Here is a 25,037-nt window from a genome sequence, read left to right as displayed (position 1 = left end):
CGTTTTGGCCGGTCGCTGTAGATAAATTGTAACTCACCAAACGTGGCACCTTTCCATCAGACTGACCTCACTTATTACGGGTTTTGACCTATCCACTTTGACTCAACCTCCAGAGCCCAGACAGCTCATGCAAGCTCGTGTCCTCCCAGCCTGGGTCAGTCACAGACCACTAACTCTAACTGCTCTATGAAGGCGCATTCTTGCACGCCTGTGTGCTTCTTCCATGAGGAAAGCATGGAAACCTAACCTGCGGGATCTGGGTCAGAAAGAAAAAAAAGTTAATTTATGTGCAAGGAAAAGCTTGCCAGGCTCAGAATAACTGCTCAGCCTGGGAGTTGGCGTGTCATTCTTAGGACAAGTTGCATTTTCTGTTCTCAAGTTGGATAAACTGGTAGGTACCAGCGTGGGCACACTAGCAGGTGACACTCAGGAGCGGGGAGCTGCCGATCGTTGGCCAGGCAAAGGCACGTCGTGAGTGCTGCTCTTTTGCAACTGACTGGCAGCATCTCGCCACACTGCGGGCGGGAATCCTGGGAATATTTGTTACCAGTTTTCTGCTGTGCCTCCCACCGAGCCCGGACTCCTGCAGAAGCTGATGCCCCTCCACAACGCCCAGTCGAGCCATGGTGGCTTTCAGCCGTGCTGCAGGCGTGCGCAGCTGTTTGACAGTCTTCGTCTAACTCGCATCCTAAAAGTCCACCCCCGCTATCCGTCACCTGCAGAACTACCCCCACCAGTAACCACATGAGATGAAAAATCTCAAGTCAGAGCTGTAATGTTGTAAAGGCTTTATGCTCCTTAACCTGCCCCCCAAACACGAGACTGCATTATTTTGATTCCCCCCCTTTTATTCCTGCGCCTTCAGGTGACATTTTCCAGCTGTCCCCCGCCGTTTGGACACGGACACCGCCCCGCACCCTGAGGCGGGAGCCCATCCCCGACCGCACGGGCCGGGGCTCCGGCGAAAAGCGCGCAGGGAGACCCCCGACAGCCGCCGGGCCCCGCGCTGCCGCCCGCCCGTCCCCCGCACCCCGCCGCCCTACCCTGGGGCGCGGTGCGGTTTCGTGGCGCGGCCGCCCGCCCCGCCGGGGCTCCCGGCTCCGGTTCCCGCTCCGGCTCCCGGGCGGCGGGGCACGCTTTGCCCCCTCCCGGGAAGCGCTGCCTCCTTCCCGCCCCGTGCCGGCTGGAGCGGGGCTTTCCCTTTCCCGATAAGCCCCTCCCGCTCCCCCCGCCTGGCTCAGCCCCAGCCCCCCCCCCCCCCCCAACGCGCTCCGCTTCCCGCTGCCGCCAGCGCCCGCGCCTGCTCCGGGAGGAAGCGGGGTGGCGGCAGCGGCCGACCGAGCGGGACACGCCTTCCGCCCTCCCCGTCCCGTCCCCCCGGGCCCCACCGCCCACCGCGGGCGCGGCGCAGCGCAGCGCAGCGCGGCCGCCGCGGCCCCGCCATGAGCCGGAGGTAGCGGCGGCGGTGCCTTCCGCAGCCGCCGCCGCCCGGCGGCGGCCGGGCCCGCGATGCCGAACCAGAAGGGCGGCAAGGGCAAGAAGAACAAGCGCGCCAACAGCAGCGGCGACGAGCAGGAGAACGGGGCGGCGGCGGGCGGCGGAACCGCGGCGGCGGCGGCGGCGGGCGGCGGCGCCGCGGCGGGCGGCGGAGCTGGAGCGGCGGCGGCGGGAGGCGGCGGCGGGGCGGGCGGCGGAGGAAGCGGCGGGGCGGCCGCGGGCGGCGCGGCGCCCGGAGACGTCAAGAGCGGTGAGCGGCGGGCGGCGGGCCGGGCCCCGCGGCCTCCCGTGGCCCGCGGTGGCGCAGCGGCGGCTGGGAGGCGAGTGGGCGGCGCGGGGGGCACCGGCGGGGCGGGGGAGTGCCCGGAGAGAGGGGATGCGCCGGGGGCGGGGGGGCGGCGGCCGGGGTCTAGCGCGGCCGCTGCTGCCGCCAGGGTCTCCCCGCAACGCGCGGCGGGGCGGGGGGCTGCTCGACGGCGTGTCCCCGCCCGGTGACCCGCCGGAGGGCGGGGGCCGCCGCGGCGGCGGGAGCCTGCGTGCCCCGCAGCGCCCGGGTGCCGTAGCGGCGGGCAGGCGGGGGCGGGGGGGGGCCGCCCGCCCGGGAGCGCATCCTCGGCGGCGGGCGGGAGGTGCATCGCCCGCCGGCTCCGGCGGCGTCTCGGCTTATTCTGCGCTGAGTTGGAAAAAAAAAAAAAATCCCGACTTTATTTCGACACAGTTATTAAAGATGGAGTCCTGCTTTTCGGTCCGTTTTATTTGTCGTTTTACAGCAGTTGGGTTGGACAGGGGAACGCGGTCACTTTTCATCAACCATTTTATGCTGCCTTTGCTTCGCGGGTGGGTTCGGAGCAGTTTTGGGAGGGTGTTTTCTTGCAGAGACGTGCGTTGCGATCCGTGTTTGGAGGTTGTCTTGCTGCAAAATGGTGTTTCAGGCTAAAACTAAAGGTAGGATAGGATTTTATTACACTTTTTGCTAAGCCAAAAAAAAAAAACCCACCCCACATCTTAGGTCTGCTGCTAGATGTACAAATGGCAGTTCAGACTCTTTTACTCTTGTCTTTTTTCCCCTCCCGAGTTAGACTTCAGGTTTTTGCTCTCCACGCTTTGAAAAAAGTGGGAGAGTGGCTACAACTACTTTTATACTTTGTGGCGGTAGTTTTGCCTGGCTGCTGTTAGGCAAAGGTATTTCCAAGAATCCGACTTCGGTTTTCAAGATACCCGATTCCCGTGTGTTACTTAGTGGAAACTTTTCCTTAGAAATATTAACAATTAATTGTGAATCACTTTAGCTCACAAAGTCTTTGCCAGACTGCTTTTATAAGAGTATTACTTACTCCAAAGAATCCAAGAATGCTTAGAATTTCCTTTTTGGTGTGGTGTTGTGGTTTTGTTTTGGGTTTTTTTTTGTCTATTTGTTCTAAGAGTGAACGAGGGGAAAAAAACCTTAAAAGATTAGTAGGAGTTAGAGAATTTCCAGAGCATTTTTATTATGACTTCAGGCTGATGATGTAACATGTGCGACATCCGTTTTGCAGGTGGTGTCTCCAGTGTCTCATACATGATGCTGTGCGTTTGTATTTAGTTTTTGAGGTGGGGAGAAACACTGTTTCTGAATTTTTTCGCTCAAGCCCAAGTGAAAGCAGAGTTGCATTTCTGATGTGGGTGTTTTGCATGGGGATAATGAAGCCTTGTTCCTTGTGCAGATGCCGCTGAAGGTGATGCCAGTGAACACTGGTAGCGGTACAGCTTTGCTGGCTGGACTGGTTGTCAGTCGTCTTCAACTGTAAGACTGTGTGTCCCAGGTACCTTATGTATCCTTCCTCTGTGCTGGGCAGCTTCCTCCAAAGTTGAGGCTGCCTTTCCGAGACCTAAGCTGAGATGCTCCTTTTTTCTCTCTCTGCCTGCTTCTGTATGACTTCGGTGGTAAGAAACATCCTCAACTCTTTCGTCAAATCCCCTCCTCCCCCTTTTTTTTTCCCCCTTCACGACAGAGGTGCAACATTGGCTTCGGTGTTTGCTGTAAGTGCCTGGTCAGCACACCTCATCTCTGCCTTGACAGGATCATTGCGTCTGGTCCTGTCTTTCATTTCAGATAATCATAAAGGCTGGAGGAGTACATGTGGTTGCTAGCTTTATTTTACATCGACTACTGCCCATCAGATAATCCTGAGCTGGAAGTTTCGTAAATTGTGTTCTCGCTGATAAGTCCAAAGCTTTCAACAGTTTTGGTTCAGGAGATGAAAGGAGAAACTGTTCCTGCCGTGCTACGATGCTGGGAATCTGGCTGTCATGTGCGAGGAGAAGATTAGATGATGATAATGGATTCCCTCGAGTCTTCAAAACCGATGAATCTGGAATGAAGCTATGTAGTATAGCCAGGGCCTTGGAGGCAAGCATCCCATTACTGAACTCAAGATGTTCGTAAGAGGCTGTGCACTTACGGTTACTGGATCACTAAGCAGTTTATGGAGGACGCGGCCTGCTGCCTTGAGTTGTTAGGTTAACAGAGTTCTGCTGTACACAGTCCACTCTCGGTTATTCATGGGAGATTATCTGGGTTGTGGATTAAGCGTGCTGGGTGCAGGGAATCTCTTCGCTGTGCTGCTTTTGGACCGTGCAGCTGCATGCTGTGACTCGTGCTGCCCAGGCCCACTGGTCCTCTGGGTCCCTCGTCCCTGGGCTTGCTCCTCTCTCCTGCATCGTCACCGTATGTTGTTCTGGAGTAATGTGCATGTGTCTGGTATTATCGCTCTCCTACTCTATCTTTTCCCTGGAAAAGCAGTAGATGATCATAATAGCATAACCTGTTTTCTTTCATTAATATGAGAAGACAGAAGTGTGCAGAGATGAAAGCAGCAGATTTAATAATTGCAAGATTAAGATTGTCTGCGCAAACCTTGGCTTTGCATCGTGATGTCAGTATGACAGTCTAATTACGCAGTCCCATCAGGACCCTGCTTCGTTCAGGGAAGGGATAGTGGTTCAGACATTGTTTTGGAAGTCTTCACAGTTCATTATGTGGTCCATGTATTGTTTCTGCCCCGCATCCGCTTGCCGTAATGAAACAGAATTTTTAATTTCCTCTGGGCTTCTCCGTGCAGCCCTGACTCGCAGTGCCGTGTGATACGGAGCTGTCGTTATAGCACCCCTTTACAGTGGAAAGGTGTTGCTCCCTTTTACATTTTGACAAATCCAGCTTCAATCCCTGCACAGTTTTCCCTCAAAGTGTCAGTCAATTTTTGGCATGATGATTGAGAGACATAGGCTGGTTTTTCCCCTACCGCAAGAAGGTGTCCGTTTATGCTTTTTTTTGGTGGTGTTTTAATTTTTGCATGTTCAGAGCTCAAACTGCGATCAAAGGGTTCCAGACTCCCACGTGGGTATCGGGAAGGTGGAGAGCATCACCACTGAGCAGATGTGATGTCTTTTCTCCGTCTTGCACTGTAACTTTTCAGCAGGTATTGGGATGATATGCACAAGGAGGATTCACATTCTGTAGCTGTGCCTTCCTTTCCTGAAGCAGGAATTCTGTATAGGATAGACGAATCTTTCTTGACCAAAGTGCATCCATTTTCTGAATTGAATGAGGCACAGATCATGGTTGGGGTGGACGGACTAATTTAACAGTATCTCAGTGCACAGGGAAACTGAAATGTGGTGTCACAGAAAGCCTCATTTCTTAGATTCCCTGTCTTCAGAGTGGTTGAATGATATTCCTAACATTTTGAGTTTTCTAGCTGATTTTCTGGATTACTTTTCTTAACCAAACTGGAAAATCTGAGCTGTCGTCATGTAAAATTATACCAGCAGCAACATGGGGCTGTGCACTTAACCCACTCCCTTGTGGATCACCAGGGTTCCCAATGGCAATAGTTGGTGACCTTCATCTGCAGACCTAAATGAGTGTGAGAGGGCAAGACATTTTGTGGATCCTTTGCCCTGAGCAGCAGAAGAGGAAAATCCACGAGGTTTACTTCAGATCTGAGGGCTCTGAGTGGCAAGTTCCTCCTCTGTTTCTGCCTCACTGAGCCTGGGCACTTTTACACCGTCAGCTCCAGCCACTTTATGCTTTTATCCTATAAACTACTCACTCTGGTCTCCACATATAGTTGTTTCTGACCCTAAAATTCTTTTTCCATCTATTTTCTTTGCCTTGTTTCCGTTCTTGGTTGCGTTGTCCAGTAGACCCAAGTCATCTTCCTCTTCTTGATGGTTGCTATCTTAGCATCTTGCTGCTTCATCACCTTGTCTTTGTCACTCTAGTCTCTCCAGTGTTGGTGCTGTGGGAAGATGAGAGAAAAGGAGAAGCTGGCTCTCCTTGTCTGTGTTTTTCCCATTTAACATGGATTTCATTATAGCCAGCCAAATGAGACTAAAAAAATACGGCATAGTTATCTCAAAACTGGTGGCCAATATACCATAAGACAGTGATTTAAAGACCATACTTTTTCCCCTCCAGCATAGGTGAACCCTTGAACTGCAAAAGTGGCAGAGCTGATGAGTTGGTGGGTTGTCAGGTGGAGTTGCCAGAGATCGGATTTGTACAGGATCCCCGGGCATGAGAGTCCGGAAAAAAAGGCTGTAGGAGGTACTGGTGGAGATGGTTGCTGTAGATCCTTCTGGATCGTGGTTTCCCAGGGTTGACGTTCCTGCTGCGGCAGCCGAAGGGTTATGTGAGCAGTGCCCACCGGGCTGGTGGGCTCTGAACTTGTCTGTAGTGAGCTGGGTTCAAAATGCCCAGCCGTGCTTTTGCACGCTCTTCACCTGGGTTTCACAAATTTGTGAGACTGATTTACTTTCAAATAAAAATGCTAATGTAGGACAAGCGTATGAAGAAGAAAATCAACGCAACAGTGACTAACCTTCTGGAAGCTGTTATTGGCCAACAATTAAGATTTACACAAAAAAAAAAAAAAAAAAAAAAAGATTATGTCCTGGAGATGGGATGGTTAAAGAGAGCCAGAAAATTTGTCAGTGCAATATTTAATTTCAAAATGTATTTTTAGAGCATGAATTGCTGTAGTATTTAAGCAGGGATTAATATTTGCTGTCAAATGTTCTCTGCTGCATATCACATCCAATTCCAGTTTAGCACTCTGGTGATGTTCAGTATTGGCACCTTCTTATTACTTAGCTTGAGGGTGTCCCATTGATATCAGTGAGACCACCTGGAAAATTAAGTTTCGTTTCTGTTGCAGTGACTACAAAATTTAATACCTATTAATTTTCTAGAGGAAAACCGTTTTGCTTCGTAATTCCATTGAGTTCCTCTAACTGCAGAAATCAATTGAATGCAAATTTCACTGTCTCTATCAATGCAAATCAGGTTTGAAAGGACTTTCGTGTTAGTTTTAGGATTTTTGAAACTGCGCTATTACATGCTTTTGTAGCAAATGCAATTCATGTTCTGCAAATCTTTGCAAATGGAGTCTTGTCTCTGGTATTACTGAATAAAATAAATACTATCTTTTCATGCAAGCGAGTACACACCCATTTGCTTTTTTTCAACAGTTATTTGCTATCAGAATGGTTATCGGTGCCCTGACGGCATTCTGTGTTCATGTGATCAGTCGTTTGCTCAAGTGTAGCACTTGCATGAGTAAGGGTTAGGCTTGATGTTTGTCAGGTTTCATATGAGGAAATACAGGTTTTGAACTGATTGGCTTTACTTTGTCTGTACTCATCCCGTATCTTCCTCCCAGTGATTTAACAAGTAGTGACAAAACGATTTCTAGTCCTTGGAGACATTTGTAAGTTTTCTCCAGCCTCGATTACAGCCTTGCATATTGAGATGTCCTTTGGTGTTAAAGTTCCACAATGACTGGCAGACGTTCATCTTTCTCTGCTTTTCTTCCTGCAGTGTATGGGAGGAAAAAAACAGAGGCCAGCCTTGCATCCAGCTCAGGGTAAAATACTCCAGCTAGTCTTCAAGGTGTCTAAATTTCAACAGCATTAGTGGGTATGGACTTTCTTTAAACGATTTCGATGGAAATTCAAATAATTTCAAAGAGGCCTCTTGAAGCAGTAATCTAGTCACTGGAGTGGGTAATTCCGTTTTGAAAGGTTCTGGGATTTTGAGCGGAGCACTGGCATTTCCCAGTAGACTTCGGTGACATTTATCTTGAGAGCACTCACTTTAACCTTTATCTCTTTGTCTCTCCTGCAATGGTGTAGCCTATCAGTCCTCCTTCCAGGGCTTGAGAAGCATACTGCTGTTGTTCCTATCTCAAATGCCCACTGGGAGAGGAGACAGCTTCAGTTGGAGCCTGGCTATTGAATGTACCTGGCACTCCCCTCCCCATCTCCACTTCTGTGCTGCTGCCGAGGTCTCCGTGTGCTGCACAGATGCCAAAGATGGCACACGGGCAGGGCTGGGAGCCAGCACGGCATCGTGATGGAGGTGTCTATCAGAGCCGACAGCTCCACGCTCAGGAGCTGCTGCCTTGCAGAGATGCTCGCTGCTGCAGCGAGGGCGACTGCATCTCTGGCTTCCCACTGAGTTTCTACCAGCTTCTTCAGCCTGGTAGAAACCAGAAATAAAAATACTGTCTGTCGTATTGAAACTTGGGAAGGGCAGACCAATGACGCAAACATCCCTAGACTTGAAACTAAAAGAGGTGCTGATAACGCTCGATTCAACCTTTCCTTCTTTTTCTCTTCCCTTCTTGTGCTTTAGGACTGGGTCTGGTGGCTAGCTGGCTCTGGTTCTGGGCAAGTCTGGCTCGTGGTGTTTACATCTGTGCTTGGCATTAGGGCATCTACTGCTTGCCACATCTATCTCTTTATTCCCAGCATGAGTTGGAGTTTGCCACTGAAAACTTGCTAGGGCAGGTGTGTTAGAGTCTGCTTTAGTTATCAGGATGTCTGTTTCTCGAGACACCAGAGTTAGTTTTCTGTAACGTTTCATGGTTTTTAAAAGCTGTTGGAAGGCTGCAGTGAGAGAATTTAGTGGTGGAAATGCTTTTTTGTGAGGATGGTTCATGTGTGGATGAAGCAACAGCCAATGTTCCAAACACGTTAATGCCCACCAGCCTTAGATAGTCACTAGTCTCTGCATTCACCATGGTAGACATCACCAGAAAAATTCTACGCTGAGGAGCACGAGGAGTCTTCCTGGTCTGGAAACGATTGCTTGTGGCACAGAGAACTGGGGCATGTCGCCTGACCTGTTTAAGCCAACTCGGAATTCACACGGGAGTGTCAGAAGTGCATTGGCATTAGTTGTCCTGGTGCTGATCCAGGTAGAGGCTCAGGTCTGTTCTCTCTGGTACGGTGAACTGGTGATATTTTTGGTTGGATTGAGGGTATTACAGCACAAGCCAGGGCAAGATTTCTCCCATGCAGAGAGAAGCCAAGAGCCAAAGCTGGTGATTGAGCTGTTCTCTGTGCTTGGACGACAGGTATTAAATGGAAAGAAGTTGGCAAAGTTGGGTAGATGGTAACTGTACAGAATATGGTGACTTCTACAAGGCTGTGTGAATTGTTCTGATGGGTTTCAGTGGCGTAGACAGTTGGTCCAGCTTGGATCAGAGATGGCTGTGTAAGCAACCTGCAAAACTATTGCAGGTAAGTGTCTGTCTTCCTTCGTTCGTGCAGTTTTCCTCTTGACTTTCTGACTTATTTTGGTGAGGTGATGGCTGAGCCAGGAGTGGGCGATTGAATAAGAGCTACAGGTAACTGACTTTGTATCGTGTGCTAGTTTCTGATTTCATAAACAGGCACTAGCTCTGACTGTGCTGTATGTTAGATGGTGTTAACGTGGCAGGTAGGAGTTAAGCCTTCATGATTTCCATGGCGTTTTCCTGCTGCTATGTAGTTGCTAGGCCTTTCTTGAGTTTTGTGTTTTTTTTTTTTTGTGAAGAGACTCCCTTGGAGGCCAAGTGTGAAGTCAGCGTAAGTGAAGTGCATGAAGATGGTTCTAGCACCTACTGAGCCCTCCAGGAGTCCCGCCATCTGAATTCCCAGGTGAACTAGGGTTTAGCAGCTCCAAATTACTTGAAATCTTTTCTAGAGGAGGGTGAGGACTTCTTGTGACTACTCAGCTGGTAGATCTAGCGACATCTTGCACATGGGGTAAGCGTGCCAAGGAGAGCTGGGCTGCTTGCAGCTTTGTTCTCTTTAAGTCCCTTCTGAGTGTGAATATTTACTGCAACTACTTGGTCCTTGGGGGTGGGATTGAGCTCCAGATTGGCACGCAAGTGTCAATACGTAGGTGCTTCCATATGGAAAGCTATCAGCCGGACCCTCATTACGATGAGGGGTTGTCTGCAGTCAGTGGTCCTCAGAGGGTCATTCAGGAGGGTCTGCACTGGGTGTCACGTCAGCCTGAGCTCTGTCTGTTGCTCACTGAAGATGGACTGCCAGCATTGTCTTCTCTTTCCAAGAATGTAAGAGAAAGTGTTGTGACACAGAAGAAAGCCTGTGTTTTAGGTGACTTACCAGGTACTGCTGTCTTATTTTTTTCCTCTCCCTCCTGGAGAAGGACTGGAAACTTTCACCTTGATCAGTCTGCAAAGATTGCTTAAGAAGTTTTGGAGAGACATCAGTCATCATCCGTGAGCATTATCAATAGAAGTCATGAGCCAAGCTGTTTTGAAAAACTTCTCTTGGTTGGTTGTTATCTGTTGTTGCTGCACAGAAGATCCAAGCCTGCCTTTTGGACCTGCTTGTGGAACGTTTTTTCCCATAGTGTTCTTCCTGCTGCATTCAGGCTCTTCGGAGGTGGCTGGTCGTTTCTGTATTGCCATGTTTTTTGTACTGTTTAACCAGTTGTGCATACAGCAATACCGTTTTGTCACATCTTGGTAAGCTTTTGAATATTCAGTTGTATTCCAAGGTTCACCAAAGCAAACACATAGGACGATTAATACAAGTTTTCTGTTCAGTCTGTTTCGTTGTTGTGATGGTGGTTTATTTTCTATAGCTGCATTACAGTATTAGCACGATAATATTGTATGACTTCAATTAAAATAAAGCAATGCTGATGGCAGAGGAAATTCGGGAGATTCATGCAGATGGTTGGTAGGGAGTAGCCTTCCACAGAAATGACTCAGCTCTGGTTCATGCTGGCAGTGAACAATTCCTAGCTGTGCAGGGTTGTGAAGAGAGCACTGTTCATGGGAAAGCGGTGGTAGAGGTTAAAGCTCTTGATTTGCAAAGTGTGTGTCCCACAGGTACCCTTTCTGGCCTGGGTGATGTGCTGGCCAAAAGTGTCCTTGGCATAGATGATGGGATGCTAGGGTAACGGTAGACCAAAACCAAGCCGTAGTAAGTGTCTTGCAGCTGATCCAGTGCCAAGACCTTACCTTGTTTATTTTTTTAGACAATTTCTTTTTCCAGATCCATCATAACCTACTGTCGCCTGACAGTTGTTTTGGGACGACAGCAGGGCTGCCTCTTCCAACAGCCGCTGCGCTTCTCTCTCCTCTGCCCCCAGCCTCACATGCTTAACACCTCCCTGGAGCTTTACCAGCCATCCTGAGTCTGCAGGGATCTGAAACCTACACTGACGAATACAGGAAATAATTATCTGTTTCTGTCCACTGACTGAAAAACTGCTGCTTAACACAATGGATAATGTGGGAATGTGGTGGGGGGAGAGTGAATTTTGCTTTAGGCATCCGCATTGAGGGCTTAGAACAAATGAGAGCAGTCACGAAACTGAAGCCGTGGAGTCATTGCATGTGGCTTGCTGGGTGCATCTTTGGGTTTATGATGGGTGTGTAAACAGAAGTAAACAACATTCTCCTCCATTTACTTCACCAGAGGGAAGTTCCTCAGGCAGACGTTGTTCTGCTGCTTTCATTTGGGTCATAAAACGGGAAAGATGGTCTTCATAAACCCTCTTTCTTTTTTATTAAAATGTAGAAACCGGTTAATGTGGTTTTTTGTGGAAGGAGATTTATCTCATCTGTCTGTTTGTATTCTTGGCTTTTGTTGATGTTTATAAACATTAATGGAAAAACTGAGAAAAAGCCACCCAAACCACCTTCCTTGCAGTCTTCCAACATGTTCTTGTTTTTGAAGGAAAGGTTAGTTTTATTGTAGTACTGTCAAAAGTAAAACATAACCTCGTTTAAACAATGAGCTATCTTTGCTCAAATGTACATTTGTTTACGATATTTTATGTTATTTGTGTTTTACAAGGACATTTATGTGCTGCTTCTTTAACTGTTTTCAGATATACTGATAAAAATCACTACAGTGGAATGTGAGAAAACTTTTTTCTTTAATGTGGAAATACAACTTTTTGAAAGAAGCAGAGTACGATTGTATTTTCAATTTGACATCCTGTCTGTTACAGCCATGCACTTGTGTATAAACATCGAAGCAGTTCTGCTACACCAAACTGCACACTGTCTTGTTTTGTGCTCTTAGGCTGTGAAAACCATCTCGAAACTGTGAGATAAAACAGAGGTACTTTTATTACCCTTTAGGCATTCTTTCAGAAGGGTCTACTGGGAGAGTGGATGCTCCTCTCATACCTTCTTTCATTTTTCCTGAAGTCCACTTTCCACAACTTTGGAAACCAGAAATCTATTGAGCTATTAGCTACTTGAAAGCAATTTACGTTTGGGTGACAAACCAGCTTGGGGCTGCAGGTGTTGATGGGCAGTTTGGCCATGTGAATTTCTATCTACTCCCCTTTGTTGTCTCTCTTGACCGTAATAGTCGTACTCTTATCACGAAACATTAATATGGTGATTCTAGCTCTGACTTTTTTAAGAATAATCTCAAAATGCAATTCCAATTAATGAGAAATAGAAGAGCTTGATAACAAGAATTTTTAAAGTTTTGTAATTCTGTAATAAGTGCTTTGTCTCGTTTATCAAAATGACGATTAAATAACCCAGAGCACTTTCAAGAGTGTGAATTGATGGGAAGAGCTCTTCACATTTGCTAATGTGGCTCCCATACTAAGTGATCTGAATGCTGGCTCTTTCGCTCCAAAGGCATATCTGTTGCTGTCAACTGGGAAAGTTGCGCCCAAAAAATTCCTTCTTTTTATGTTCCTCATTCATGCCTTATGTAGGAACATAGAATCATAGAACCATAGAATGGTTAGGGTTGGAAGAGACCTCAAAGATCATCTAGTTCCAACCCCCCTGCCACGGGCAGGGACACCCTCCACTACACCAGGTTGCCCAAAGCCTCATCCAACCTGGCCTTGAACACTTCCAGGGATGGGGCATCCACAACTTCTCTGGGCAACCTGTTCCAGTGCCTCACCACCCTCAGACTGAAAAATTTCTTCCTTATATCAAATCTAAATCTCCCCTCTTTCAGTTTAAATCCATTGCCCCTTGTCCTATCACTACACGCCCTTGTGAAAGTCCCTCTCCAGCTTTCCTGTAGCCCCCCTTTAAGTACTGGAAAGCTGCAATAAGATCACCCCGGAGCCTTCTCTTCTCCAGGCTGAACAGCCCCAACTCTCTCAGCCTGTCTCCATAGCAGAGGTGCTCCAGCCCTCGGAGCATGTGGTATGATGGTGTTTGGCAGGGTGCACGAATGGAGAGGAGTCTGCAAGGAGTGTTCAGTCCTGCACAGTGTTCTGTACAGGTCGACCTACTGGAAGTTGAACTATTAGGTGGAACCGAATGTCGGCCTGAGCGTTTCTGTATGGTTTTCAGGTGGTGGAGTTTTCTGCTTTCTTAAGTACGGGGATCCCGCAGAAGTGGTGGGGCTTTCTGCTGAGACAACTTTCATTAGCCATCTTGGGCTCTTCAGTTTCTGTTGTGGAAATACTGCAGCAGTTTTATCAAGGACTTCTCTAAATCAGCGGAGCTCGTGATAACGAACCTGTGTCAGTGAAAGCAGGTCCTTTCCTGGCATGGAGTTAGCCTTGATGTGCAGCATGGCAACACGGCAGAGAGACCTGTTGGTTTCTCGAGTATTTCCTGTGCTGCTACAGTGACAGTGAGTCCCCAGAAGAGGTGAGTAGGAACCAGCTTCTCCTCTCAGCAATGATGTTTTCCAAAGCGATCTCAGTGCCACCATTTAACAATTCAGTGGATTCTTTTGCATGGGGGAAGGCTCTTGTTGACTCCCTTGTTTTCTTCCAGCTGCTCTAGACCTGCTTTTGCTATGGTGGTTGTGTGACCAGCCACTTCACACTCAGTAGGTAGAAGGTAAGATGTGGGAACATCTGAAAACTTTGTAGTCATCTAGTTAAATGTTGAAAAAGACATTGCTGCCCTAAACTGAAGCTTTTTCTTGCTTATAGTTATGCTGTGTGGGAAGTTCCTCAGGTAATCTGGCATCTGTAAGTTCTCAAGGAGAAGCTGGTGAAGATTTATTCCACAGTCCTTCCACTGACCAGCCAGGGAAAGGGCAAAAAGTCTGTTGAAAGTCACCTTTGCAATAATCTCTAGGCACCCAATACACGATAATAATCCAATAATTGTGCACGTGTTCTATGGAATACACAAGCTGTGGTGTTTTTTTCTGTATTCAACCACTTATTTTATTAATTTCATTTTTTTTGTTCACATAATGAAGAGGCTGTAAACTTCTCAGGGGGCTAGAGATCATACGTTTTTGCATCCAAAACCAAAACCATGTTTAAAGCCTAATCAAGGAAACGCTTTTCTTTTTCAGTCAGTTAACTATGCCAGTATGGATAAGCAAGTGTGAAGCCTTTATTCTAAAGTGGAGATCTCTAGACTTGCCTGTATAGTAAATTTCTCGGCTGTCAGCTATAATTACACCTGTGACTGTTGGAGCATTTACACTCCGAAACACAGAGGGAGCATAAGTGGATTTTTGGCATGTTCTTTCTTCCTGTCTCCTGGCAGTGGTGGAAGGGAGTGTGTACCAGAATAGATGAATACAGGAAATGTGTAAGTGAGAACTCTTCATATTGGTACCTCCAGTATCTTGCTGCACATCTGATTTCTGCTGATTTGCCTTTAATGGTTTCAGTTTAACTGGCTTCTCTGAGGTGAATTGCATAAGGATGCTGTAATTGCAAACTATATTTTCAGACCCTAAATATGACGAAAGAACGGCTGACAATGAAGAAAGAAATACCACCTTGCAGAGGTGCTTGGTGTGGTATAGTGTGACTTGAGTCAAAGTCTGGGAGAGTGGGTGGGAGAACTCTCTGAACTGGTAAACTGACAGATTTTGTTTCGAAGCAGATAAGTTATCATTCACTTTTGCTCTTGGCCAGTGACATAGAATCATAGAATGGTTTGGGTTGGAAGGGACCTCAAAGATCATCTAGTTCCAACCCCCCTGCCATGGGCAGGGACACCCTCCACTACACCAGGTTGCCCAAAGCCTCATCCAACCTGGCCTTGAACACTTCCAGGGATGGGGCATCTACAACTTCTCTGGGCAACCTGTGCCAGTGCCTTACCACCCTCAGAGTGAAAAATTTCTTCCTTATATCTATGATAATAATTCACAGTAAAAAATGTGGAGGAAAATTAGTCATTGAGAGCCAATAAAATTCATGCTTCTCAAAGGCATCTCAAAACCTGCATGTTCTTAGTGGGCTTTTCAGAGACCTGAGACAACTAGTGAACAATATAGGCGGTCGCATATATAGGAGGAACTTCCAAAGAGTCCCTAGGGAAAGCCTCTCTTATCTCTGTTCTCTCCAATTTGGTAATTTGTTTTTAATGGCTGAACAAACCCATATTTTGAAATGAAGTAGATTTTTTTTGCTTTAAGAGAAAGTTCTTGGGAATGTGCTTGGCTTGCAGTTTATAGGCCAGTCCCTGAAGGAGAGGTATTGCAGAAAATTCTCCTTGCAACTGTGCTGCTTCTGACATTTGAAAGGGAGGCAGAGAAATGAGGTGAAGGATATGGCATCTTTCAGGGAACGGCTCGGAAAAATTTTCTTGTGCTCTTTGTGCCCGTCTCTTCTGGGTAAATAAGTTTTAAGAGCTCTGGTAATCTTGAATGTCCTGAAGGTAACCTTGAAGATTTTATTTGTTTGTTTGTTTGTAGCCTTTTAACAAAAACTTCTTGGGAAGGGGCAAAACCACTGGCATGGCAAAGATCTGTTGTTGTAAAGCATCTGGTTTGTGTCTCTCTGCTGTGGGATGGGTGATGATGGGTAGTGTGTCTATTACTGAGAATCTGAGCAAAAGTGAATGTAGTGGTGTAAAACCTATCATCCCCCTGCGAATTATGTTGTGTTATTTGTGCTAGTGGAGACAAGAATGAGATTTAAAAGCAATGCAACGGAGTGTGGTTTTTTCCCCCTGCTTATCAGATAGAAATTTGAAGTCCTAAGGAAAAAAAAACTGGATCATGGCAGCCTCTCTTCATGAGGGTCGGTGTACCTCTCCTGTGAGTCCTGGAGCTCTGGCTGGGACTGGGAAAGTAAATAGACTTTACTCTGTTTCGCACAGGGCGAGACAGTGCTTGGCCAGGGAAGACCCTGAAGAAGCCTGCTAGTATTTGAATGCAGCAATACAGGGGTTAAAAGGCAGCCCACCAGGCCAGTTGGAGCAGTACTCTTTGGTGAAGTGGAGGAAGTAGGACGTCAGAAATACAGAGGAGAAATATTTGTAATACTCGACTAAGCATCTGAAAACTTCATAATTAGAAACTCTTAAGATTCAGTAGAAACTCCAGCTGAAAATTTCCTGTCTTTTCTGTGCCTCCCAGCTGCAACTGAGGAGCCAGAAATGGGAGTCGTGTGTAGTCCGTGGTACGTTGGTGAAGGAGGGGAAAACATCATTGGGGCATAAACGCGGAACGTTTTTTGTAGCGCGTTTTCGTGTAGAAGTTGGTGGTGTTGCAGGGAGAGAGTTGAAATAAACTGTTCTTTGCTAGGATGTAGCAAAGGCTGCTGCTTTGCTGATAAAAGACACGTAGCATTTGGGTTTTTTTAAGCTGCCTGTGTTGCAGAACTATTTGGTTTGTGAAATTTAGCTATCCAGTCGGTCCGTGATGGTCGTGTAGTCTGTGTTTGCCTGAGCAATGTACTGAAGGCCCTTCTTTCTGCCCTGGGAACATAAGCTGTTTGTCTTGCTTTTCAGAGTCCTCTGTTTCCTCCTTCTCTCCCTAGCTGTTGTCTCTTGCTTGATCCCAAAGAAAAGATCAATTCCTGCCTCTCCCTGTGATCGCAAAAGCCAGGCTGTGTTGCCTGCTTGTTTTTCAAACAAGCACATCTGTGTGTTCTCCCCATGCTGCCTCTCAGGCTTCAAAGCAACCCTCCAGCAACATCCACAAAGCTCTCTTCTTGCTTCTTAACGCCTTTGCAACGGTATCCGCAAACCCTTGAGGAGGGCTGGTGCTTCTGAGGTGCTTTGGCTTCGAACATTAAACAAACCGTAATGTCGTTTTGTTTCCTTATTCCTTCATTTCCATATCTCTTTTCACGTACTTAGCTTTTTTTGGCAAAGACTGCTTTTTGCCCTGACCCACAGCTAGTGCTTGTGGACCCTCCAGTAAGATGGCTGACCAGTACGAGCTGGCGTGTCTATTTGGCACGGTGTTCAAAGAAGCGTCGTAATTAACGAGCCATTAAGTTATTAATGCACCTGTTTTATCTTCACAGAAGCCCCCTGTGCCACTCCACTCATCTGCAGCTTCGGAAGGCCGGTGGACCTGGAGAAGGATGACTACCAGAAGGTTATATGCAACAACGAGCATTGTCCATACAGCACCTGGATGCACCTTCAGTGCTTCTACGAGTGGGAGAGCAGCATTCTCGTCCAGTTCAATTGCATCGGCAGAGCCAGGAGCTGGAACGAGAAGCAGTGTCGCCAAAACATGTGGACGAAGAAGGGATACGACCTGGCTTTTCGCTTTTGCTCCTGCCGGTGCGGGCAGGGTCATTTGAAGAAGGACACTGACTGGTACCAGGTGAAGCGGATGCAGGATGATAAGAAGAAGAAATCAGTGTTGGAGAAGAGCACGGGAAGGTCGATGGCGGAGTCAGCAGAGGAGGCCAAGAAGGGCAGGCCGGCCAACAAGCCGCAGAAGGGCTTGAGCCATGACCTCCAGCGACGGCACTCGATGGACAGGCAGAACTCCCAGGAGAAGGGCGTCATGGGCGGCAGCTACGCAGCGCGTTCGCCTTGTGTCTCTCCCGGCCAGTCCCCACCCACCGGCTACTCCATTCTCGCCCCCACGCATTTCAGCGGCCCTCGTTCCTCGCGGTACTTAGGAGAGTTTTTGAAGAACGCCATTCACCTGGAGCCCCATAAGAAGAACATGGCCGGTGGGGGCATGTTCAGGAACGCGCATTTCGATTACGGGGCGGCAGCCGGTTTGCAAGCACATCGGTCGGGACACTTCGATGCCCCTGTGCAGTTTTTGAGAAGGCTCGATCTATCTGAGCTGCTGACTCACATCCCCAGGCACAAACTGAATACTTTCCACGTGCGGATGGAAGACGATGCCCAGGTGGGCCAAGGGGAGGACCTTCGGAAGTTTATCCTTGCTGCTCTTAGTGCCAGCCACAGGAACGTTGTAAACTGTGCGCTATGCCACAGGGCGCTGCCAGTGTTTGAACAGTTTCCGCTGGTGGACGGGACCCTGTTCCTTAGCCCATCGAGACACGATGAGATTGAATATGATGTTCCCTGTCACCTTCAAGGTACAGGTTGTCTGTCAGTCATGCTAGGTGTCATTGAACGATGGAACTGCCTTCTCTGCCCTGTCCCCCCCTCCTCATTGTAGATTTTCATCCTGGTTCTGCGTTTTTAAGCAGTTCTGTAAAGCTCGAAGTGGTGTCCAAATTAATCACGTGGATTAGATCGAAACACTTAGAAGATGTTACAAAAAAAAAAAATACCGTGTAGAAAGATCTATACCTTGTGTTTGGGTTTACAACTAGGAGATTTCTCATCTGGTTTCTAGGTAGACCACGAGAAGGTTTGCCAGCCGCTCCGTTCTGCAGTGCATGCTCACTGATTTATCTGTTGTGAGCTTTACTCCAAGATAGGACAAGGGGCAATGGATTTAAACTGAAAGAGGGCAGATTTAGACTAGATATAAGAAAGAAATTTTTCACTCAGAGGGTGGTGAGGTACTGGAACAGGTTGCCCAGAGAAGTTGTGGATGCCCCATCCCTGGAAACGTTCAAGGCCACGTTGGATGAGGCTTTGGGCAACCTGGTGTAGTGGAGGGTGTCCCTGCCCATGGCAGGGGGGTTGGAACTGGATGATCTTTGAGGTCCCTTCCAACCCTAACGATTCTATGATTCTAAGATGTACATCAGCCTTTTAAATTTAAGCGTGCTGTGCTGCAGCATGGGTGGAAGTTATATTTGTACCACCGGCAAGATGAGATGCCTCTCATCTGCTTTCAGACCAGAAAGTAACATTTTTGTTTCGTATCAAGCTATTTATTTTTTATATGGAGAAGACTATAGTCTGGCCTATGTTTAACACCGGCCTGGAGAGGTTGGACGTCGTAAAAGTAAGCTTTTAATACCGTGGGTTGAAGCAGCAATGGTGTAGTGGGGGATTCAGACTTATTTCCAAACTCCCACCTGTTTGGACTGCATCCTCATCATATCCCAGCTCCGAGCTGAGTTGAGGCCAGGGCAGGTACTACTTTTCTCCTCCTGGAGAAACAAATGGATGTGGGCTAGGACGAGCTTCAGCTCTTCCTGAGAGCTGTGCCCCAAAGTGAGTGATAAGGGCAGTACATGGCAAAACATGCCTGTCCTGCAGCCTGCCGGCAGCCAGCACGGCTAAAACCAGTCAGAGAAATTACTTGTAGTTTAGGCTTCAAAAACATAGAATTATATCTTGGAAAGGGTGTTGGGGAGGTATTCTAAAATTTAAGTTTCTCTCCTTTTGATGAAATTTGTTATATCCCATGCATGGTCATAATACGTGTTATGTGACATTCCTTTGCTCGACAAATTTTGTATTTTTTTTTTCCCTTCCTTAAATCACTGTGCGCTAAGTCACTAAGCTGTATTCATGCTAAAATTATTGTTTCTGTCTTGCCTAATGTACTTTAAGGAGAAAAAGTGATAGGCAAACGTGCAAGCCAAGAAATCTCCAGGATGAAGAGAATATACTTACGTGAGATAACAATGCTTATTTGATTTGTGGGAAGGCATGCACAACGTGCTTGTGATTTTATCAGTACTTATAGCTGGTTTAGTAATAGTGAAACTTGTCGCTTGTTAACGTTTGCCACTAAGAATGAAACTCTGCAAATTTATTTTTTTTTTCTAATTAATTGCTCCTCACCCATTGGATGATACATCTGAAAAACTCGCTCAGACAAGATGCTGTGAATAATTAATTGTTAAAATTTTTATCTCCTTGTACTGGGGAATTTGGTTGATTATCAGAAGTACTCTTTAAAATGAAATTAAGCTTGCAAGGTGCTGTTCCAGGGTGTTATTTTCTCTTCACTACAGAGAATCACTTCTTTTATTTGAGGCATCTGTAAGATATCAGGTGCCTCATTTCCTATATAACAAGGATCTGGAAAATTAAGCGGTGGGAGAGTGCAGTATTTTAATGTGCAGAAGCAGTGCAGAACTTCAGATGGGGAAAATTATTTTATCTTCCTGCACAACACAAAGCTTCTCTGTGTGGAATTGTTTGAACGTCTCCAATCTTGAGTGTTCGCTTTAGGAACAGAGTTTATTATATTTGCACTTTAGTCTCATCACATCACATTTTCTAGAGCTGAACGTGCCAATGTGAAATAACTCAGTTTTTCCCAGCTCATACTAGCAAGCTTATTTTGTATATGTATATTAAAAAGACTCTGATTTTTCTTCTCACTTTTCTAAAATAGTTGGCTTAAAAACCAAAACAAGTTAAAAACCAAACCATTAATTCTGAAAGTGTCTGGTATGGACTAACCATAAATTGTTAATATTCTATTCCCTTTTATCTAGAAGAGGTGCAAGATTTGTGCGTTCATTAAATTACAGGTTGTGATGTGTTCAGTACTTTGATGGTAAAAAGCACAAATTGCAATCCAAAATAAACACATATTATATGCAGTCCTGTTTTGTAGCTGAGCTGTAATTGCACTGCTTCTTAGCTTTGTCTTAGATAGCAGTGCAAAATATGGTGTATTACAGAATTAGTACTCTGTGTCAACCCACTTCTAGTAGCCAACTATTCAACTACAGGTTGATTAGATGACTACAAATTGGGCATAATCTAGATACTACTACGCCTTTGTAATTTGCGTAAGGCTTTTTGTTTTGTGTGAAATTTGCATCATGGATTTTGCATTGGTGAGTTTAGTCACGTTTATGTCGAGAAAACATTTCATTTTCAGGTCTGAACCACTTGATTTTTATGGAAGTTCGTATGACTCAGGTTTTGAAAGTCATTGTGCCTACAGAGCCCAAGGTCACAATAGAGCTCGATAGATTCATAGTTCTGAATGGCCAGTTAAAGTCTGTGTATATGTAATATATGATGTTTTAAAGTATACTTACTGTTAATGAAGGATCAGGAAAAAGTATGTGAACAGATATTGCTCTTCTGACTGTTGCTTTTTCCCATGAAGAATATTAGATTCTTAGTTCCCTCTTTGCTGGAAGATTTTGGCAAGTTGTTAAATGAATCTGTACCCAGCTTGCTAATAAGCTTCAACACTTCTCCACTCCTTCTGTCAGGTGGGGATGAAGCTAGGGCACAATCCTGGTTTTGGAAACGCTGCAGCTAATCATCTGTCTTAACCTGGCAGCTGTTCATGGAGCTTCAGCAACTCCTTTTATAAAATATTTTGCTAAAGTCTACCAGCAAATGGAGGAAGGGAGGGTGGGCAGCTTGATGACTAATTCCTGAGTTTTGCATTCATGGAAAATAGCTTTAGTCAAGCCCTATGTATTTCCTATAGAGAAATGCTTTTTACTTAATCATTCACCCTTTTTGAAAAAAAAAAAAAGATTTTAACAAGGTGTGATGTGTGTCACTAAAAAGCAGATAATACATTGCAGGAAATGTCTGTTTTAATCTTCTGTTCTAGTCTCCTTAAGAAGTGTGTTTCCTGTCCACAGGAAGGCTTATGCACCTCTATGCTGTTTGTGTAGACTGCTTAGAAGGGGTTCACAAAATTATCTGCATTAAGTGCAAGTCCCGATGGGATGGAAGCTGGCATCAGCTGGGAACTATGTATACCTACGATATTCTGGCAGCATCTCCCTGTTGTCAGGTTAGTACTGTACTTAAATAAGACTCATAAAGTGAATTTCCAACTGGTGGTAAGCAAAGCCAAGGTTTGTGTTTCCTCTTCTGCCTTCCCATCCTCCACCCTTCTTTTCCAGCCTTTACCTGTGAGTGAAATACAAGAAAGCTGACCGAGTCCTTGTCCTTTGGTCTTAACATACGAGGTACAAAGACCTGTAGCTAGACAAAGGCCAATGAAATGGTCAGTGGTTATTTTCAAATAGAGCATTCACAGTTAAATCTGATGCTTAGGATGATCACTAGCAAGTACGTTTGCCATCAGATATAATTCCAGTAGTATTTTAATAACAATTGCACATTTTTAGGAGACGCTTCATATATTCAAGTTTCTTTTAGTTGCTTGAGCTGTGTTTTATCATAAGGTAATTGTAGCAAAAAAGCCAACGGAACAGAAAGGTCTAAAGAGTCTGTGTGCTTGGAGGTTACCCAGCTCTCCTTAATCAGGCTGCGACCGACTATGATGATGGTACTCTGCCACAGCCTGAAGCAGCTTAGTTTTCATTAAATGCTCACCTAATCTGTACCTTGGGTGAGAAAGATCCGAGGCCTGGGGTTATTCCAGAGTAGTCACATGCCTGAGGCAGCAAAGTGCTCAGTGTCCGAGAGAATTGTCCATGTGGTCATAGAATCACAGAATGGTTTGGGTTGGAACAGACCTTAAAGATCATCTAGTGCCAACCCCCCTGCCATGGGCAAGGACACCTTCCACTAGATTATGTTGCTCAAAGCCTCATCCATCCTGGCCTTGAACACTTCCAGGGATGAGGCAGTGATGGGCAGAGCACTTTTGTTGTGCAGGTGGCACATGGGAACAGCCCTGAGAACCGTTTGTCTGGGAACAGCTCAGTGGTCCACTCGGGATGCCCAGGAGCGAGCTGTTGCCTTTGGGCATGGAAGTGGTGGTACTGGGTGAGAACAGGAGCGTTGCAAAGATGCATTCATTCCAAGTATGATCACTTCATGGTATTGTGCGTACGTAAGAGCAATCTAAAATAGAGTTTTGTCAACATGGAAAATGCCATTTAATTTTAAATTGAACCTACTTACCAAAATGTGCTGCTCAAAAGACAAGTGGTGTTGCTGCTACTGGATAAAATGACATTGATAACAGTTATAAGTAAAGGCAGAGATAGTACCTCCAAATTTAACCTCTTGAGATTGTAACTTTTTTTTAAAAAATGGAGACTTTTAAAGATAAAACACTGATGTTGACTTGCTAGCTCTGTAAAAGCCAGCAAATTTAAATCTGAATTGCTTCTGTTGACTGTACAAGACAAGAATTAAGGTCTCATTACACAAGAGCCTTAATTATATGATTAATGGACAGTGTGACAGTACACGGTAAGTAATAGAACTATGAAATCATTAGCTGCGGTGACTGTGATTGCCAGATAATACGCGCTATTGTTTCACTGTGATTGTTACAGATGATTCTGTGCATACAGAGGAATGACACTTAAATATGTTATATAATTTAACTCCAAATTGCCTTGCTAATTTCTATTTTGAATAATTTCGTACCTTGTTTCAAAATATTTAATTATGCATCACAAATGTACGTATAGGATAATGCGGTGCAGCCACTGTCAGGTTACTAGCAGCCTGATGTGCGAGACAGTAGCAAAGGGGAAAGCAACACTTTAGTTAAAAAAAAATCTTACAAATCCATGCCCTACTAGATTGTATTTCTTAGAATTTCTGCTTTTCAAGCAGAGCAGATGGCTGTGGAGCTGATAGCTTGTTTCTTTTTGTGTCTTGTCTCAATGGTAATAGTACTTTAATAGTTTCTTCCTCTCCTCATCCTAGGAAAATTCCTTAAATCAAGATTGCCACAGAAAATCATTCTTTGTTCTTTTTGGGGAAGAGCTGAAGCTTTCACTGGCGTGTCAGGCTGCGAGGTTAAGCTGTGATACAGCTCTGGCCCTCGCTGCTCTTTTGCCACCTTTACTCTTAAACTCCTTTGCCATCTCAAATCTCTTCTGCTTCTCTTGAGTGTTCCAGGCAGCCTGCTGAGCTTTCACACCGCCTGTTGCTTTCTTTACATCCCATGGGCTGGGTTTCTCAGCTACATTTCTTCCGAACACTTACTTGTTTTTGGTGCTGCTGAGCATTAATAGCTCTGTCTGTCCTCACCCCTGACCTTTAATTATTTCTCATATCCACCCCGTTAACATTGGTCCTTTCTCAGCTGGATTTTGTAGAATAGTTTGTGTGCTTGAAGTGATGTTTTGTTTGTATAACCTGATAGATATTATAAATTTTTAAATAGATACCTCAAGTGATAAAACACCGTGCCATAAAGTAGATCGAGTTATACATTTGTTAAGCCAAAAGATTAAAATGCTGGTATATTTCATGGACAGATCATGTTCAAAGGTCAACCTAAACGGTTAAATGGCATGATACAAATGTAAAATTTCTCTCTCTGCTTTGAGGCTTCATTAATGATTTATTGAGACAGCACTTCTCGTACTGGGGATTGAGGAATTGGTCCAGAGATTAATCAACACAAACCACTCGTGTATTTGTATAAACTTGGAAATTCTCTACCTCCTATCAGTCAGAGTGGGAGGTGGTTTTTACTCTCCAGAATTTGGTGGTGGTATTTCACATGAAAAACATTTGTGTGTGCCTGTGAGTTACTGGTCCGGGTGAGGAATGTCCTTACCAGCAAATCCCATTACAGTCCCTTCCCTGACGTACCCCTCTCCGGCTGGGCCGGGCAGGGGGCTGCGTCCGACACTTTCTTTTTCAGAGCAAGAAGCAGAGGTGAGTTTGGGTATTTCAAAAGGTTTTTTTTGTTTGTTTCTTTGTTCTTTTACAGGCTCGACTGAACTGTAAGCACTGTGGGAAGCCGGTAATAGATGTACGGATTGGCATGCAGTATTTCTCTGAATACAGCAACGTCCAGCAGTGTCCTCACTGTGGAAATCTAGACTACCACTTCGTGAAGCCATTTTCTTCATTTAAAGTTTTGGAGGCTTATTGACGAAAGCTTTGCTTTAGTAATAGCTATTTTATGGGTATTTCAACTTTATTACATATCTTTTTATAGGATTCATTCTGTGATGAAATTTAATTTCTTTTCTAACTGAAAGAGCAGCTTCTTTGTCTGTGTACATATTAATATGTATATATATACATGTTGTTAAAACCAGAATCCTCCTGACAAGATCTCTGTGAAGGTTGGAGGAAGCCAATTTAATGGCCTTGGAATATATCCCAAGTGTGGGGTAAAGTTCAGCTAAAAATGAATCGATTTGATTTTTTTTTTTTTTTGTATAATTGTAATACAGTTTGTAGGAAGGGTGCGGGGAGACAGAAGAACATGTCCGGTTGGAAAGTGGGTAATTCTGTAGGGTTGTCTTCCCTCCAGCTTGGTGGAAATGGGGAATC

The 25,037-nt window shown here is 45.7% G+C and overlaps 1 protein-coding gene across 1 annotated transcript; it reads left to right on the top strand.

Moving 5' to 3' along the window:
- Positions 1–1,509: 1,509 nt before the first annotated feature.
- On the top strand, positions 1,510–24,794 carry HECA (HECA ribonucleoprotein granule regulator). The gene is made up of 4 exons (XM_086632035.1): positions 1,510–1,747; positions 17,015–18,058; positions 21,452–21,606; positions 24,466–24,794. The coding sequence occupies exons 1-4, from the start codon at positions 1,510–1,512 to the stop codon at positions 24,628–24,630; spliced, it is 1,602 nt and encodes a 533-aa protein (XP_086488161.1). The 3' UTR covers positions 24,631–24,794.
- The last annotated feature ends 243 nt before the right edge of the window (positions 24,795–25,037 follow it).

This window comes from Tauraco erythrolophus, chromosome 2 (genome assembly GCF_009769465.1).
Source record: "Tauraco erythrolophus isolate bTauEry1 chromosome 2, bTauEry1.pri, whole genome shotgun sequence".
Lineage (NCBI taxonomy): Eukaryota > Metazoa > Chordata > Aves > Musophagiformes > Musophagidae > Tauraco > Tauraco erythrolophus.
Note: the sequence above shows the minus strand (reverse complement) of the source record. Positions and strands in the feature narration are given on the sequence as shown.

What these genes read in the sequence shown, in the direction of transcription:
- HECA (XM_086632035.1), top strand. Translation starts at nt 1,510, where the DNA reads ATGCCGAACCAGAAGGGCGGCAAGGGCAAGAAGAACAAGCGCGCCAAC. An exon ending in GCCCGGAGACGTCAAGAGCG is followed by an intron (nt 1,748 to 17,014) that starts GTGAGCGGCGGG and finishes TTATCTTCACAG; the next exon opens with AAGCCCCCTGTGCCACTCCA. An exon ending in CAGCATCTCCCTGTTGTCAG is followed by an intron (nt 21,607 to 24,465) that starts GTTAGTACTGTA and finishes GTTCTTTTACAG; the next exon opens with GCTCGACTGAACTGTAAGCA.